Source organism: Achroia grisella, unplaced genomic scaffold (assembly GCF_030625045.1).
Source record: "Achroia grisella isolate CSIRO2021 unplaced genomic scaffold, CSIRO_AGI_Agris_v1 utg856, whole genome shotgun sequence".
NCBI lineage: Eukaryota > Metazoa > Arthropoda > Insecta > Lepidoptera > Pyralidae > Achroia > Achroia grisella.
In genome coordinates, this window is record NW_026713045.1 from 4102554 (window position 1) to 4119364 (window position 16811).

General features: G+C 32.9%; 1 protein-coding gene across 1 annotated transcript; it reads left to right on the forward strand.

Moving 5' to 3' along the window:
• The first annotated feature begins 8187 nt into the window (after positions 1 to 8187).
• On the forward strand, positions 8188 to 16003 carry LOC131852706 (caspase-1-like). The gene is made up of 6 exons (XM_059203425.1): positions 8188 to 8311; positions 9307 to 9444; positions 10957 to 11093; positions 12516 to 12685; positions 14440 to 14557; positions 15639 to 16003. The coding sequence occupies exons 1-6, from the start codon at positions 8262 to 8264 to the stop codon at positions 15863 to 15865; spliced, it is 840 nt and encodes a 279-aa protein (XP_059059408.1). The 5' UTR covers positions 8188 to 8261; the 3' UTR covers positions 15866 to 16003.
• Positions 16004 to 16811: the final 808 nt, after the last annotated feature.

Below are 16811 nucleotides of genomic sequence, written 5' to 3' on the forward strand. Positions count from 1 at the left end.
GGTTGTTCATTTTCATGAAATGGAAAGTTTAATGTGAAATTTTGTTGGGTCATTGTTTATAGTAGTGTATTATTAACATTATAAACGCAAAAGTTTGTGAGTATGGATGGATGTTTGTTACTCTTTCACGCAAAAACTGAACGGATTTTAATGAAACTTTACAGTAATATAGCTTACCATGTAAATGAGTAAAAGACATTTCTACTAATATTATAAAAAAGTTTGTGAGTATGGTAAGGATAGATGGAGGGGTGGATCAAGGATAGATGGGGATCGAGGATGTTTGTTATCTTTCATGCAAAAATTACTTAACGGAATTTGATGAAACATTACAGTATACATCAAAATAACATATAGGCTATAAATTTCACCCGGGCGAAACTGCGGGTACAGCTAGTATTAAAATATATTTTTTAATACAGAGAATTTAAAACAAATATATTCACTTATTCGTAGTTATTTTTTAAGTGTTTTTTATCATACAAACCTTATCCAGAAAAATAGACAGTACAAATATCAGCGGTTAAGCACACCGCTTTACGACCGATGGTTGCGGGTTCGATTCCTCGCACGGCACAAACATTTGTATTTATGAGTATGATTGTTTGTATCGGTCTGGGTGTTTTCTATGTATAATATGTATGTATTTACAAAAAAAAAATATCTATGTCTATGTATCAGTTGTCTAGTACCCATAACACAAGTTCTAGCTAGCTTAACTTGGGTCTAGATGGCTCTGTGTGAATTGTCCTGAGATTATTATTATTAAATATGACAAAAAAGTATAGCACCCAAAATGGGTGCGTATATACAGACGTACTTATAAGATTTCTGTCAATACTCGGTACCTTTTCATTTGTTTACGTCTCCACATAACTTAAGATTTAAGTTTATTGTAAAGTCATTCCACGTTTTGACTCCGCGTTGAGTGTACACGTTATTAATAAGCCATGTAGTACACTATTAAATAATTTTACTAATGTAGTTTAGTCATTACATTTGTATGCTTACTGTCTAGTTACAAATAAATGAAGTAGCGACACCTCATCACATCATATATAACGCTACAGTGAGGTGATAATATCGCGCTACAGTTATTTTAAAGTTACACTTGCATACTTTATATATCATCATTACATTACATAGTATACAAAGAAGTCGCTGTCGCTGTCTGTCTGTCCCTATATTTGCTTAAATCTTTAAAACTACGCAACGGATTTTAAAGCGGTTATTTTTAATATGTAGAATGATTCCAGAGGAAGGCATATTAACACACAAGACATAATACATGTACACCCGTGCAAAGGCGGGGCGAGTAGCTAGTAAATAATAAATAAATATCACTGGATAATTAACACAGTGTCATCTAGTCCCACAGTAAGTAGAGCTTGTGCTATAGGTACTAGACAACTGATGTAAATAATTTGATATTTTATTTTTGTAAATACATACATGATATATATAGAAAACACTCAGACCGATACAAACAATCATACTCATGGATACAACTGTGTGCATCGTGCGAGGAAACGAACCCGCGACCATCGAAAGTAAATCGATGTGCTCACCCGCTGACCACGAGGCCATCAAAATGTATGTACAATATATTTTTAGCGTCCTGCTCATAAAATGAAATGTGCAAACCAAACATTGTATGTTTCCCTTTAATTAACAAACATTGAAGGAAATATACGGACTCGGAAAGTAAAATTTACTCACACTTTATTAAGTTAAAGTCTTAAAGCAAGACACACTTAATGTTCCCTAAACGAAGTTGTCTTTCGACGAATATTCTGTTAAACGAGATACAGCAGGTGTGAAATAATATGTTATATATATATGTATATAATAAAATCATAAATCTTGTCTGTATATTATGTATTACTAAGACAATGTGCATATATTGCCGAATCAAAATTATATTTACTTAAAAAATTTTAAATAAAATTATCAGTAATTTTATTTATGAGTGCTGAACATATATATTGTATATTTTATACGTAATCATCGTCATCTGCTTCATCCTTATCCCATTTATTTGGGGTCGGCGTAATATGTTTTTCTCCTCTATTCATCTTTGTTCGGAGTCATTTAATTATTTACTCCCTTTCCTACCACATCATCTTTCACACAATCCATTCATCTCTTTTTCGGTCTTCCCCTTATAACCATCCACATTCATAAGTAAAGTAGCTTGGGACGAGATGGCGCTGCGTGAATTGTACTGAGATATTATAATAATAATAATCTTAGGACAATTCACACAGCGCCCTCTAGTCCAAAGCTAAGCTATATAAAGCTTGTGTTATGGGTACTAGGTAACTGGTACAAATACATATTTTTTTCGTAGACACATACATGTTACATATAGAAAACACCCAGACCGATACAAACAATGAATATAAATATTTGTGCCGTGCGAGGAATCGAACCCGCGACCACCAGAGGTAAGGCGGTATGCTAAACCGCTAAACCATCGAGGTCGTCAGATAGGTGTTATTGTGTCTGTCTGTGTTATATGTGAAGTCGCGGACATAGCTAGTGGCGTATAAAACGTAATGAACCGGTTTGTATCTATTTACACTGTGCACATAAAATTAATATGCAATGGACTATTAAAACGTTCGCGTAAACAACTTTACGAGAATATCAATTGTAATTTATGCATTGTTCTGAGTTGCTCCTGGATAATGTTTTGGAAATTTTTGATTCAGGCCATAACCCTTGGTTGTATAAATATACATGCAGTAAAAATAGGTCTACAGTAAAAAGGGCATTTATTTACTTGCACGTCAAAATTCATGTATAACAGTGGAGAATAGAAAAACTTTTATTAAAATAAACTTAATCTCCTTCTTTTAATTTACCGCTCATTCTTATCACAAGAACGAGCAAGAAACTTGCGTGTTGCTCTCTTAAATCGAAAAGTGTTTGGCCGTTACGCCTATATTGAAGTTTTAGGTCTTCCGTAACTTTGAGGTATCTAAGAACACGTTCTCGGTTCCAGTAGCACCCTGTGTAAAAATGAATGAAAATAGATGCTTAGACGTATACATATATATGTATAAGTCTCTAAATGAAAGTTGTGTACCTACTATTTATAAGTTTGTAAATGGTAAGTTGCTTTATTGCAACAACATTAAAAATAGATACATTGAAAAATAAAAGAAGAGATTGAAGAAAGAAGCATGTAGAAAAGCCAGTCTTATCGATAACTCAGTTATGTATTATTTTTAAATAACATTTTTCAACGTAATTTTTAATTTAAATGCTAAATATTTTTATTGATCAGTCCTATTATTGAAGAAAATATAAGGATAAATAGAATTTGAAACACTCGACGATCTTTCATTTAATAGTATTAGTCTCTAGGGTCATGAATACTTTTAACTTTTATTTTTTTCTCATTTAACCAACTCCTTTACTTTTCGTAACAATGACAATTAATTTAAATTCGGTCGTATTACTTACACAGTAAAGTGTAAAGGGTAAGTCGTAAAGTTCTATTCTTTACCTAAGTCAAAAAACAATCATTCATAATACTGATCTAATAATAATAAATGTTTTGGTAGCATTAAATTATTAGTAAAAATATTTCTAAGCAACATTTTTACTCTATGTAAATAGATCTTTATTTAGATACTAAGAAATAAGTACTGTCTAATACCTTCCAATGTATAAAATAATCAATGTGGTAAGAGCTGTTTTAAAGGCATTTTTACAAAGTATGCAATATTCAATTTCTTAAGAATATTTTTTTATAATAAAAAAACAACATTGTGGTCCCCAAGTCATCATCATCATTATCGTAATAAACATCCAATACCCTGTAGAAAGGAATGCAAATTATTTGTTATCATCCTATACCTACATGGCGAAATCAACAAGATTATACCTTGTCAATTGCATTTTGTAAACAGGGTTGTCAAGCTTTAAAAATTTAACGTTATACGGAAAAACGACAAATATAATAAAGTTTCGTATACTAGCTCAATTTGTCTCTCTAATCTCATACATCATAATATTTTGAGTAATTTTAGTGGGTCAAAATTTACAAAGTTGTACAGTGATGAAAATGTCTTCATACCAAAGTCCAAAACTTGTGTATTTGTACGAAGATTGTTGTACGTTTGGTATCCCTGCGAATATACGTAACGTAGCAGGTATCTACGTCATGAAATTCACAGCGGCCCTCTAATGAGGGACCTCCGACATTTCTTTTCGGCTCCCTTCTAATTATGGAGGGAACAAAGCCTCTGTAAATTAATACGAGGTCGACCTAACTAAATTTGTGTTAATGCAACAAACCAAAGAATTTATCTCTGTACAGGTTTTATATTATGATTAAGGACTGATAACGGAATTCTTTTACAATTTGGATGTAATTTGCAACCAAAAACTATGTTGTGGCGATCAGACGTGCGGGATGTTATTAAACTTAGTTACTCAAGCGAATACATAGTATCCTAGCAAATATTTGTTTTAACTACACTCACCCAGTCCTAGAGGAACATTAAGCTTTAATGCAGCCTACCGGCTAAGCATCAGGCATCAGGATTTTAGTAAAACAGTTAGTCCACACTGCTTGAGCGGAGTCCACGCGCTTCACCAGCGAATCTGTATGGTACACGATTTTAGAACTATCAAAAGTACATTTAAACCACCAAAATACAAGAGGAGATGATAGAATGAGAATGAGAAGATGTATTTTTAAAGTGTGTATCTTTATATATAAATAACCACATGCTACTGATGTTCATAATGTACTGATTCAATAACAAATATGAATAGTGCTAAGACGCCATATGTCGCCTGCGTTACTCCTCATGCCTTGCCATTTCAAAGAACTTTGGTGGCATGGTTGCATACCCTGCAATTTCATTGCCATATTACACTTCTCAAACAGCATACCGCTTACAAATGAGTTTGGCGGCCACAAAAGAATTAAAAGTAGGACGACTTTGTGCGGTCTACCTAAAAGATGATAGACAGACCAGCGTATCATAATGATTACCATATACATACCATACACATATAGATAGAAAAACACATCAAAACTCAGACTAAAAATGCATTTTACCTTTTCCTGGTTGACATCTAAGATATTACATTTTATTATTAAAAGTGACTGAAATTGCTTTCCGAATGTGGTTGTAGTACCAATTAGTATAGAAATATGATTTCAAGTCCTGGCCCCCAATTTTTTTTTGTATTTAATATACGATTTTAATGTTAAATTGATACTCGAACTATCAGTGGTTTTATATTTGGCGTAAGACCAGTTATTTACTTATTCTTGCATTTTCTGGTCGTCCTTTCTATTTTTCTCCTGTTTTTCTACTCCTCCCATTTATAGATATTTGAGGGAAAATATTAACAAAATTTTTCCACAAACAGTATTTCTTCATCTGTATAAAATAGCGAGGACGAGATCTAAATAATTGTCTACCTATAACTTATAGAAAAAAAAAAACAAAATGTATCAGTTACGTCCACGACGTTGCATGTGCTCCACTATCAAGAAAATTGGTATTTTCGTGTTCGGAGACGATTATGATAAACAGTTTGCACTCCACGTTGGCATGGATTGATCGATCGTTGGTATTCAAGTTCATTGCATATTTATTGGAACCGCTTAACTTGAAGCGATCCAAGATAACAGTGTATTGAGCTATGTAAATTGAATTCTCCAACCGATTTTCAGATAGATCGGGGCAAATGAAAGGCCACGTTGCATCACAATCGCATCGTAAATATTTTATAAGTTGCTGTTTTCGTCTTCTAGTTTATTTGTTTACTTGCAAATTTTGATACAGTTTTTAACATAATTTACAGATTTTTTTCCGAACGGTTTAGTAGCGTAGTACATGCATATAGTTATAAGAAGCAGAAGCAAAAGCAACTTGCTAGTTTTAGTGTTAAATGTAAATAGTTGAGTAAGATTTATTTCGTAGGCTATTAGTTTACTACCCTGATGTAGAACTAAAAGGGTCAAGTTTTGAATCTGGTAATTTATATTTCTGACTGACTCTCCGGTTGAGGGGGGAGGGGATCGTTAGCAATGGGGACTAGGGACCCTTATTGCTAGCAATGTTAACCTTGTAAGATCGACTTCCACATCGTCAATTTGTCACGATGGGTTAATTGTTCTGACCTTATGTTCATCTTATTGTCCTCCACTGGTGCCCCGCCAGCGTACACAATTAAGCGTATTCAATTATAATGAACATTAATTTAAAAAAAGCTGGCCGGTTGATGTAAATTTCGATAGCAAACTAAAATTACAGACGTCATGCTATAAATAATGTGATGCAACTCTGGAGTTCAAGTAATTCAATAACTGTGTTCAAATGCGGGAAATTTGAAATCACGTAAAATGTTGAGGGTTTTCAGCACGTCGAAACCTCATATCTCAGAGTATCCCATTCCTTGTAAATTTCCCAGGAATTAATATCGGCCGCACGTGCCGTGGACTGAATTCAATCGGGCTCTACTAAATTTTGGCATGGCAGCCTCTTAGACGCAACGTAATATATTTGGCGCAATTTCCACTTGGTCAACGTAAATTGGTCCGTTCCTTTAATAATGATCAAATAATTACGTTCCATTTCGTATTATGTTGGTAAATAATAACAATTTATTATATATCATTATACGAGACGTGCTTTGTTATTCTTCTTCACATATGAATATGTACGTAAAGCAAATATGTACGTAAAGCAAAAACTTTGTACCCATTTTTACGAAAATTGCGCGGATGGAGGTATATAAAATTTCTGTAGAAAAAGAGCGCAAAAAACATTTTTTTTTAAATTATATATTTTAAAAAAAACATTACATACACTACCATATATTGGCCACATGCACGCATATGTCAAATTGAGAATAGATTTGTTTGTCCTTAATAACATATTATTAGCATATAGTCTTACTGAATGTGAAACCTAACCGTTATTTAGATTAATTTTGCTCGAATTTCGACTATTGGGCGACCATTAGTAATAATAATTTCCACCAGATTCTAAAATTGCACTAGAAGATCTGACATTTGGTATTTAAGTAAAATAATGTGGAATTCTGAAATAAATTTAATGAACTCAAGTTCATTTACAAAATGTAAAAAGCCATAGGAATGAGAGCCGTCTGAGAATGGTCCTCACAGCTTCATTCGAATGTCAAATGCAGATACTTAAAATAAAATTAAATACGTACTTCCCTTTTAACATGTTTTAGTAAGAAATTACGGCCCTTGTGTTAGGAGCCGAGCCGAGGGTAATTATCAATTGAAAAGAACTCCAAATACACAAGAGTATTTTTAAATTTTTCTTCTATTTTATATTACTAGTAGCTGTCCCGGCAAATATGTTTTGCCATATAAATTAATATCGCTATTAAGAAATATGGGTTGATGGTAGAAGAATATGTGTATTTTAAAATGCCACGTTTTATAGGTAAAAAAAAATTGTCCAAAAAATATAAATAAAATGTTAGACAACCCTTATCACTTAGAATTATCAAAAATAGATAGTAATAGATTCTCAGACCTACTGAATATGCATATAAAATTTCATAAAACTCGATCAAGCCATTTTGGAGGAGTATGGTAACTAACATTGTGACACGAGAATATACATAAAACAGTAGACCTAATCTTTACAAATTTGTCTGCGTGGATGGGTAACTTTCTGGAGATGGTATGAGAATGTGAATTAATTTGTTTATTTAACTTTAATACTTCACAAAAGTTAATAATGGAGTAGTATAGGCTCTATTATAGGAAGGAAAGAGAGGGTTATTAGTAATGGATGTGTTTTAGCGAATATTTTTATTGTTACATCAATTGTCTAATAATACTGTGTTATTACGACTTCAAACAGTAGGCAAATTAATGAGTCAGGAATTGGATTGAAGGATTGGAAACAAATAACTGATAATAGTTATGGAATTATCCTTATTACTGCGTATTTTAGTAACGTCGTTTAAATTTTTCATATTCTCATTCTGTTATTACGTACTTGTCTATATATAAATTGTGTGTACGCTACAAAACAGCCGATTGATATATGTTTTTTTGTGGTGTGAGAACACTTAACAATTATTATATCGTTCGCTATGTTAATATATCACTTTGATTAGATAGCTGTATTCGTATCATTACAAATAGCTTATCACTTTGTGCTTGTAACTCGTGAGCTCCATTTGTCAGCTAAGAAATTATTGTGAAACATATTGTGTAAAAGAATTTTTTGAAATTATAAAACATGGATGAAGCAGATGCATTACCTTTTCGTCTTCCAACGATGAAATCTAAGTGAGTACATTTTAATTGGCCATTATTAGTTGTTAAGGCATATGGATAGTTAAAATTGTATGTTGTTTGTATTTATTTTGATACCGTCTATTACCTCAACTTAGGGCCCAAGACCGTGAGTTCAAATTTGGATTATAAACAACGACCATATTGTTTATAGACCCACTTGAATCTTTCTCCATATATTTGAATGTTTATATTGAAATATGATATTAGAAATCTTTTATGGGACAAGAACAGTTATCATATTAAATTTGATTAACTGAGACTATTACTTTATATTTAGTTTTTAATATTCATAATTTGTTTCATACTTTTAGACACACTTGTTTCCATAAAATATAAAAAAAATCATTGATAGTCTAAAAATAATCTTCTTGCACGAGTAAACTATAAGCCTCGATTTTACAATCTACCTAGGTAGAGACCTAGGTAGACTGTACGTACTAACTTGTGTGTTCTCTCAGTATCTGTCGCCGAGCTTGTTTTGTAACTATTTTAATTTGAATGATGAGATTTGGCATTGAATTTACATGGAATGGTACGGAAGACATGTATTAACATGTTGCGGAGAATTATCTCCGGAAATGTCAAAATCATAGCTCATACCTAAAATGAATTGCGCAAGATTTTAACATAGAACTAATTTGTTATATTGACTTTTATTCTTGTTAAGTAACCATACCTTTTTATTTCGACATTTCTGTTTATAATTAGTTATTTATATTAGTACATTATGTATATTTGAATATATTATTCTAATGTACACGTTTTTTGGTTCCTATGATTGAGTGGTAAAGGTCACCATCGTATTTATTGTGAATTCTTGTTTACAGATACTGATGTAAACGTAATTAGTTATTTAGAACATTCATACAAAGTTAGCTTACTTTCGTCTGTATTATTTACCAGCTAATCTTTAGACATGAGTAGAACGGGTTGTTGTGGCAAAAAACTGTAAAAAAATATTATTCTACTAATGACTTCTTCTACAGACCTACTGATGAAAAAGAAGCGGAGGAGAAATGTAATAGACGCCGGTTCGACCCGAACGCTTTATACTACGACATGTCCGGGGACAAGCACTTGCTCATATTCAACCATTATGCATATCAATCTACGGTGTACTTCAGGTGAGAATTTTCTAAAAATTACTAAGTGTTTTTTTTTTGAGGGTTTTGGGCTATTGTCTAGTGTTACGACCTGTAGCACTGCGACCTACATAGATCTTTTATGCTCGCCCCTTTTCAAAATTCTCTACAACTCTTCCTTGAGACAAGAATTGAAAGATATTCTTTGGAGCGTTGGTTTTTATACCCTCAGGATATAGTGTATACTTTCCAAAGGAGATATTTCCTTTATACATGAGTGGGCTACAACCACATAGGATGTGTAATGGCGTTTCTTCTTCTGCTTGGCAAAATCTGCAGATTGTTATCTGAGGCCTAATTTTGCCATGTATTTATTCAATTAGCAGTGTCCAGTGAGGGCCCTAGTCATGATGCATATATTTTATTGCTCAATAGCAATAGATTATTGGAGTATTGATTCGAGTAACCTCTTATTGGGGCTTTTCGATATACTAATCCTGGCATATTCTGCCAGTGATTCAGTGCTTCCTGTTTGTTTATTATTTTGAGAAGTCCCAGTTTTAGGCAACGAGGCATACCACAGAAGGGTTCAGGGCCCTGTTGGGCAGTTTTTACTGTGTTACAATTTACAGTCTTCTAAAAAATCTTGCCTGTCAATAACTGCAGTAAGTTCTATACTAGAACGTGTATTTAAAGTTGCACTAGCAGACTCCTATCGAATTTGGCTGGGCAGGGAGAGAAATAAGAGCGCTGAAGGTGTTTTTGACATACAACAGCAAGGCGCCCCTTAAACCTACACCCGGGGCACAAGTTACGGAAACTACTCTGAGTTTGTCTTTCTGTCACATGATGGACCCTACTCCAGCATGGTGAATCCATGGAACGCTAAGAAGTTTGTTTCTTAGCATCCATGTAATAGGGTTTTATGGCAACGCATGGTGGGCCCTTTATAAAGTAGTATTCGTGGGTACCTCTGTCTGACCTGCTTTGTAAGAAGACTTGAGCTGGATTAGTAAGATGTTTGTATTGAAGAGTGAGGTACAGCAGTGAAATTTTAGGATGTGGAGGATGAAGTCCTTTGGAGTAGCAACGCATGAGTGGTATAGCGGGTGTCACATGATAACGTGATGCCCGTAATGCTGTTCATGTATATAAGATTCCTTAAGGGATGGCAACGCGACATTCCTGATGTTTTAGGCGTCCATAGGCTACGGTAACCGTTTACCATCAGATGTTAATAAAAAAAAAACTCAGGAGAATTCACCCAGCGCATTTAGACCTAAGTTAAGCTAGCTAAAGCTTGATACATAAATGTTTTGTTTTTCGTAAATACATGCATATTATACATAAAAAACATCCAGAACGACAAACAATCATACACATGAATACAAATGTATGTGTCGTTCGAGGAATTGAACCCGCGACGATCGGAAGTAAGACGGTGTGTTAAACCGCTAAATAACCGACGCTGTCGTAATTGTGTACTTTTATATATAATTTATCCTACAATAATGTATGTACAAACAAATTATATGACCATAATATTAATTTCAGAAATAAAAAGCCGTCTACACGAAAAGGTACATTCGGTGATGTGGAAAGACTGAACAATGTGTTTAAATCTCTAAACTTCAAAGTGGCGAGTTACACAGACTTATATTATAGTAACATAAAAGAGAATATAAATGCCTGTACGTATGACAATTTTTTTACACATAACACACTTCTTATATTAAACTCTAAACGTTGTAAAATTATCATATCCATACTTCATCATCTGCTTCTTCCTTATCCCATCTATTTGCGATCGGCGTAATATTTTTCTCTTACATTCATACCTGTTCGCAGTCATCTCATTATTTACTCCCTTTCTTACCATATCATGTTTCACACAGTCCATACATCTCTTTCGGCCTTTTATAAGGGCAGAGACTCTTATAAACATCCACATTCATATGACCATATCTTAAGGAAGGTGTATGAATGACATACACCTTCCTTAAGATATGGTCTTCATTCCTATGTATTATCCATATCCCTACTTCTTACTAATATTATAAACGCGAAAGTTATGGATGGATGGATGTTTGTTACTCTTTCACGCAAAAACTTCTGAACGGATTTTGATAAAATTTCACAGTAATATAGTTTATACATCGGAATAACACTAGGTTATAAATTTCATGCTGGTAAAACAGCAGGCACAGCTACTAATATTATAAAAAGTGTATGTTTGTCTGTTTGTAACCTTTTCACGGTTGAACGTCTAAACGGATCTTATTGAAATTTGATGTTAAAATAGATAGGATCATGAGGATGGACATGTCGTAACTTTTATCTTAAGAAAAGCAAACTATGTTGCAAGTAATAGCTAGTTTTATGCATGAAAATCTCTCATCACGGTGTTTGTTACCAATGTTTGTAACCAATTTTTATTATATTTTGGCTGTCAGCGTGGGATTTGGTCAAACTTATAATATGAACAACTGAAACCCTATCTTAACCAGTTCTATATTCATGATAAGCGATTCTCAATATTTTGTTATTGCGAATTTGAGGTCTTTTATTCTGAATAAATAATAATACAATGGATTTTCCAGTGTATTATTATTTATTCAGTGCTTTATTCGAATAAATTTAAGAACTTTTGAATAGACATACTTATTTTTGTAATCTTCTATTCATTCGGAAAGCTCATCACAAGAAAAATGAGCGAGAAACTTGCGTGTTGCTCTTATAAATAAATAAAATACGAACTGCTAAACACCATTAATTCGCTACAATCAAAATCTTAAATACACAACTGGTTTAGTTACTAAATAAAAATAATCCAGTCGTAGAGATTAGAGCTGAAAACTGCCTACAAGCAGCACTCGTTCACGAGTATGACGGATGAGACACCCATAACTACGAAGGTTTTAATACATTTATGAGTTCTATAAGTATTTAATAGATTATTTACAAGAGTTTTTAGAATGTATGTTTTTTTATTTTTTCTCGCAAAAACTTGGAATTCTTTCTTCGATCAAATTTGAATTGACTCACAGGAGACATTGTATTTGAAATTACATGAACAAAACCGCAGGGTATAATTGGTGATCTATAATTTTCAGTTATCGCCAACGATCATAGTAACACGTCGTGCATATGCGTAGTTTTTTTGACTCATGGCAATTGCAACGGTGAATTGTATGCTGCGGACAGGCCATTCTCACCAAAAATTGTGATGTCACTATTTGAGAATGTGAAACTGGCTACTATTCCGAAATTGTTTATTATACAGGTATGTAATCAAATGTAATCGAAAATGATTTAGTCATTTTAGCTGCCTATGTAACTTATATTAGACGCCTAAGTTTTTATATTAACACTAGCTGTCCCGGCCAACGTTGTTTTGCCATATAAAATAATAACGCTATAAAAAAATAGGGATTGGTTATAGAAGGCTGAAAATTTAGGGTTGCATGTAATTTTTAATGTGACATAATATAAAAAAATTGCCAAAAGAGAAAAAAATTTTTTTGGTATGAGCCACCCTTAACGCTTTGCGGTATAAAAATTAGTTATAAACCTATTCTCAGATCTACTGAATATATATATAAAATTTCATCAAAATCGGTCAAGCCGTTTTGGAGGAGTATAAACACAAAACCTGTGACACGAGAATTTTAATATATTAGATTTTCATTTCATTATTTTCATTATACAGATTTAATTGAAAAGAACTGGCAACAAACTAAACTTAAATACATTTATTTATTACGAAATAGACTGTAAAAACAAACACATACTTTGTAAAACCTCCTCTGCATGAGACCACAGTCCCGCCTATTTTAGCCTCTATGCGGCTTCTGAACTTGTGTTTATAGGATTAAATTAGGCAGTACAATTACAAGACAAGGCATAAAATCTTAGTCTTGTGGAATGGCAACGCATTAGTGGTATAATATCTGACACATGATAACGTGATGTCCGTAATGATGTTCATATATCGCTGATTAAATGACAAAGGACCACAACGCAAAAACAAAATGGTATCTAAATCGTTATATTTTTTATTATTCCCTTCCCTTCAACTAAAATATAGCTTACAAAGCAAACTGCTTGGCGCGGCTGAAATAGGTGCGATTGAGGTACCCATGCAGACAAAGTCTACAAGATATTAAAAGACATGGTATGAGGTTGTTATCATTTTTTTTATCTTCAACAAATAAAGAACAATGAATGAAGAAAGAGTTCGTTTTTCTTGGTATATTATCAAAATATTTAATGATTTTGGATTATTTTTATTTATACCTGAAAGACAACTATAATCTCTGATAGCAGTTGATAAATCCAGTCCAGTCCATACCAAATATTTCTTTTGTTACTACTTCCGGAAGCTACGTCTTAAGTGTTGCCACTGTATAGAGAACTTCTATTACTACATATATAAAATCTACTTGTAGACAATACAGAGTAATATTTTAAATGCGTAAGTCCGTGTGTGTGTAATATTTTCACTATAATTCTGTAAATCGACGTTCTACTAATATCTTTCAATTATTTTTATTATACATATATTTCCATGTAATTCAGGCTAAATATATTGTGATTTTATTTAAAACAAGAACAAATTTGTACCCTTATTTTTATGTAAATAACGTTTTGAGTCAAATTAACTATACAACTTATTATGGCCTTCACCAGGCGATAGGGGGCGAGTGCTGATGGCACTCCAAACTCGTGGAAGGACTTATGGAGCAGCTGAAGGCCAACTCCTTCCTGACGGATACGACTTTAGTCTGAGGGCACCACTAGGGGTTTGAACCTCGGCTCAGGCCGTCGTAACCTGTCGGACAGATGCGACTTTAATCTGAGTGGTGCCCTTAGGACTCCCTGCTGCTAGGTTTCGAACTTCGGCTCAGGCCGTTGTAATTTCGATCCCTATTTGAATTGGACGGGAATCGATCGGAGAACTTTCTAACAATATTTAATACTCAATAATATTTGACAAATTCATAATAATTTTAATCCAATGTTTATGATCGCACTTAGGCCTGCAGAGGTGAAGATGTAGATGCCGGCACTTACGTGTCAACTGATACTACGGTATTCACCGATTTACATATTCCAACGCACATTGACTTTCTAACGCTATATGCAAGTGTTGAAGGTAAACTTATACTTTCTTTAGACATATTTTCATTTAGATAAGAATTTTTATTTGTATCTTAGTACACACATACTGGCTTAATTACAAAGTGAATACAATACAGACTATTTAAACAAATGCAATACTATATGGGTAAACCTGCAGTGTGCTACAGCAATACAAACTAGTATATAGCTCAGTGTGGAGAATCACTCAAGTAGCAAAACATGATTGATGATTTTCAGCTACCACCTCGACGGTGAATGTTCGTTTTTTATTTTATTTGTAAATAGTAATTTAAAAATAAAATAAAAAACGAACGAAACAATATAAAATAAATAAATGATAAAGAAACTTGAAGTTAAACTTACAGATTACCGGAATTTTATAAATTCCGAGGTACCTTAATTTAATTTGAGATATATTTGAATACTATTTATTACAAAACATTTTTTTTGACAATTAATAAGACATTAAACAATTAAATATTACTCCCGAGCTAAGCACAGCTTGTGTTACGACTACTAGACCGTTGTTATATGTAAATTATATATAGTACTTTTTTTTTGTAAATACATACATAATATACAATGAAAAAACCCAGACCGACATAAACAATTATACTCATGAATATAAATATTTGTAGTTATATATTAACATGTTTTATTCGTGACACCCCTGGTGTGTCAGGAGCCCACAGGCTACAGTAACCGTTTACTATCAGATGGGCCGTATGCTTACTTTTCACTATAGTTGTATAAGGAAAAATGAACGCTCTAAATGTTTTAAATATGTGTAATACAAATATACCACCTCAGTGCCTACAAGTGCAGCACACGGTCCCTGCTTCAATTCCCATGTATTGCAAATGCAAATTTTGTATACGTGAGTGTTATTTTTCTTGTGTTTTTTTCTCTTATTTCTCATTTTCTATTGGTCTGGCTATTTTCTATCTATATTATATAAAATATGTTTAAGGACGTCCGTCAATTGACTAGTACCTATTGTACAAACTGTGACAAACTGTGCTTAGTTTGGAGATTTGAGGATATGAGTTGTCCAAGTTATTTTTTAATGAAAGATTTTTATATTTATATTTTAGGAATAGTGGCATTCAGAGACAAAGAAGGTTCATGGATGATACAGGAACTGTGTAATGTCATCGAGAAATATTATAAGGAATATGATATCCTTCATTTGATCACATTGGCGAACAAAGCTGTGGCATTCGAACGTACTGCAGTCAACAAACTGAATTTAAATATAGATCAGAAGAAACAGACACTGGAAACTAAATTTACTCTGACGAAAATCCTGAAATTAGCATGATCTTTTATTAAATTTTAAGAACATTATTAATAGCAGAGCTCATGACATAATTCGTATTTGATAAATAGTTTGTAAGTTTCTAATTTGTAATCGAAATGGAATAATATATTTTAGTACCACTTACAACAATACATTACTGAAAACTATATCTAAATCGGTTACGTTCATAAGCGGCTTAAATGTCCTATATGAATGGATAGATAGATACAATTTTTATTTACGTTAAAGGCACTATAATATTAACAATAAAAAGTAGAAACACAATTACATACAGATAAAATACAAAACAGTTACAAAATAAAATAAACGGTGTGTGTGTATAGCCCATACGCAAAAAGGGTGATTTTTCAGACACTGCCCAGAGACATACTAGTGCTAATTGATGGTTTGTATTCACACACTTAAACTTAAAAATGTAAAGTAATAATAAAATTATTTAAAAGAGCAACAAGCAAGTTTCTTGCTCGTTCTTCTTGTGATGAGACAGAAAAAAATGTAATAACTATTCAAAAGTGCTTTAATGTAAGTTTATTTGAATAAATGATTTCTATTCTATACGTAAGGGCGCATGTAACAAGCCACCACATCTAAGCAGCCCTATTACATTATCATTAATAGTAATAATAATAATAAAAATAAATAAATAAATAATTTTTGATTAGACTTTATTCAAAAGTTTCTGAATTTTTTATAGATTATAATGGTTCACCCGCCTGTGCTAATGGTTTTTACTGGGGAAGCACCAGTGGAGGATGATAAGATGAGCATGAGGTCAGGTCAATGTGCTCGTGCTATTAGCTCGTAGTGGTATTCATCATAAATTTATCACGATGGTTTCCAGGGAGAACCACATGGAGGTTAACCTGATATCGTACATTGCTAATAATGGGGTTATTATTTATTAATTAGTCCACATTACTCACTATCCCCTTAAAGTTCCCCAATA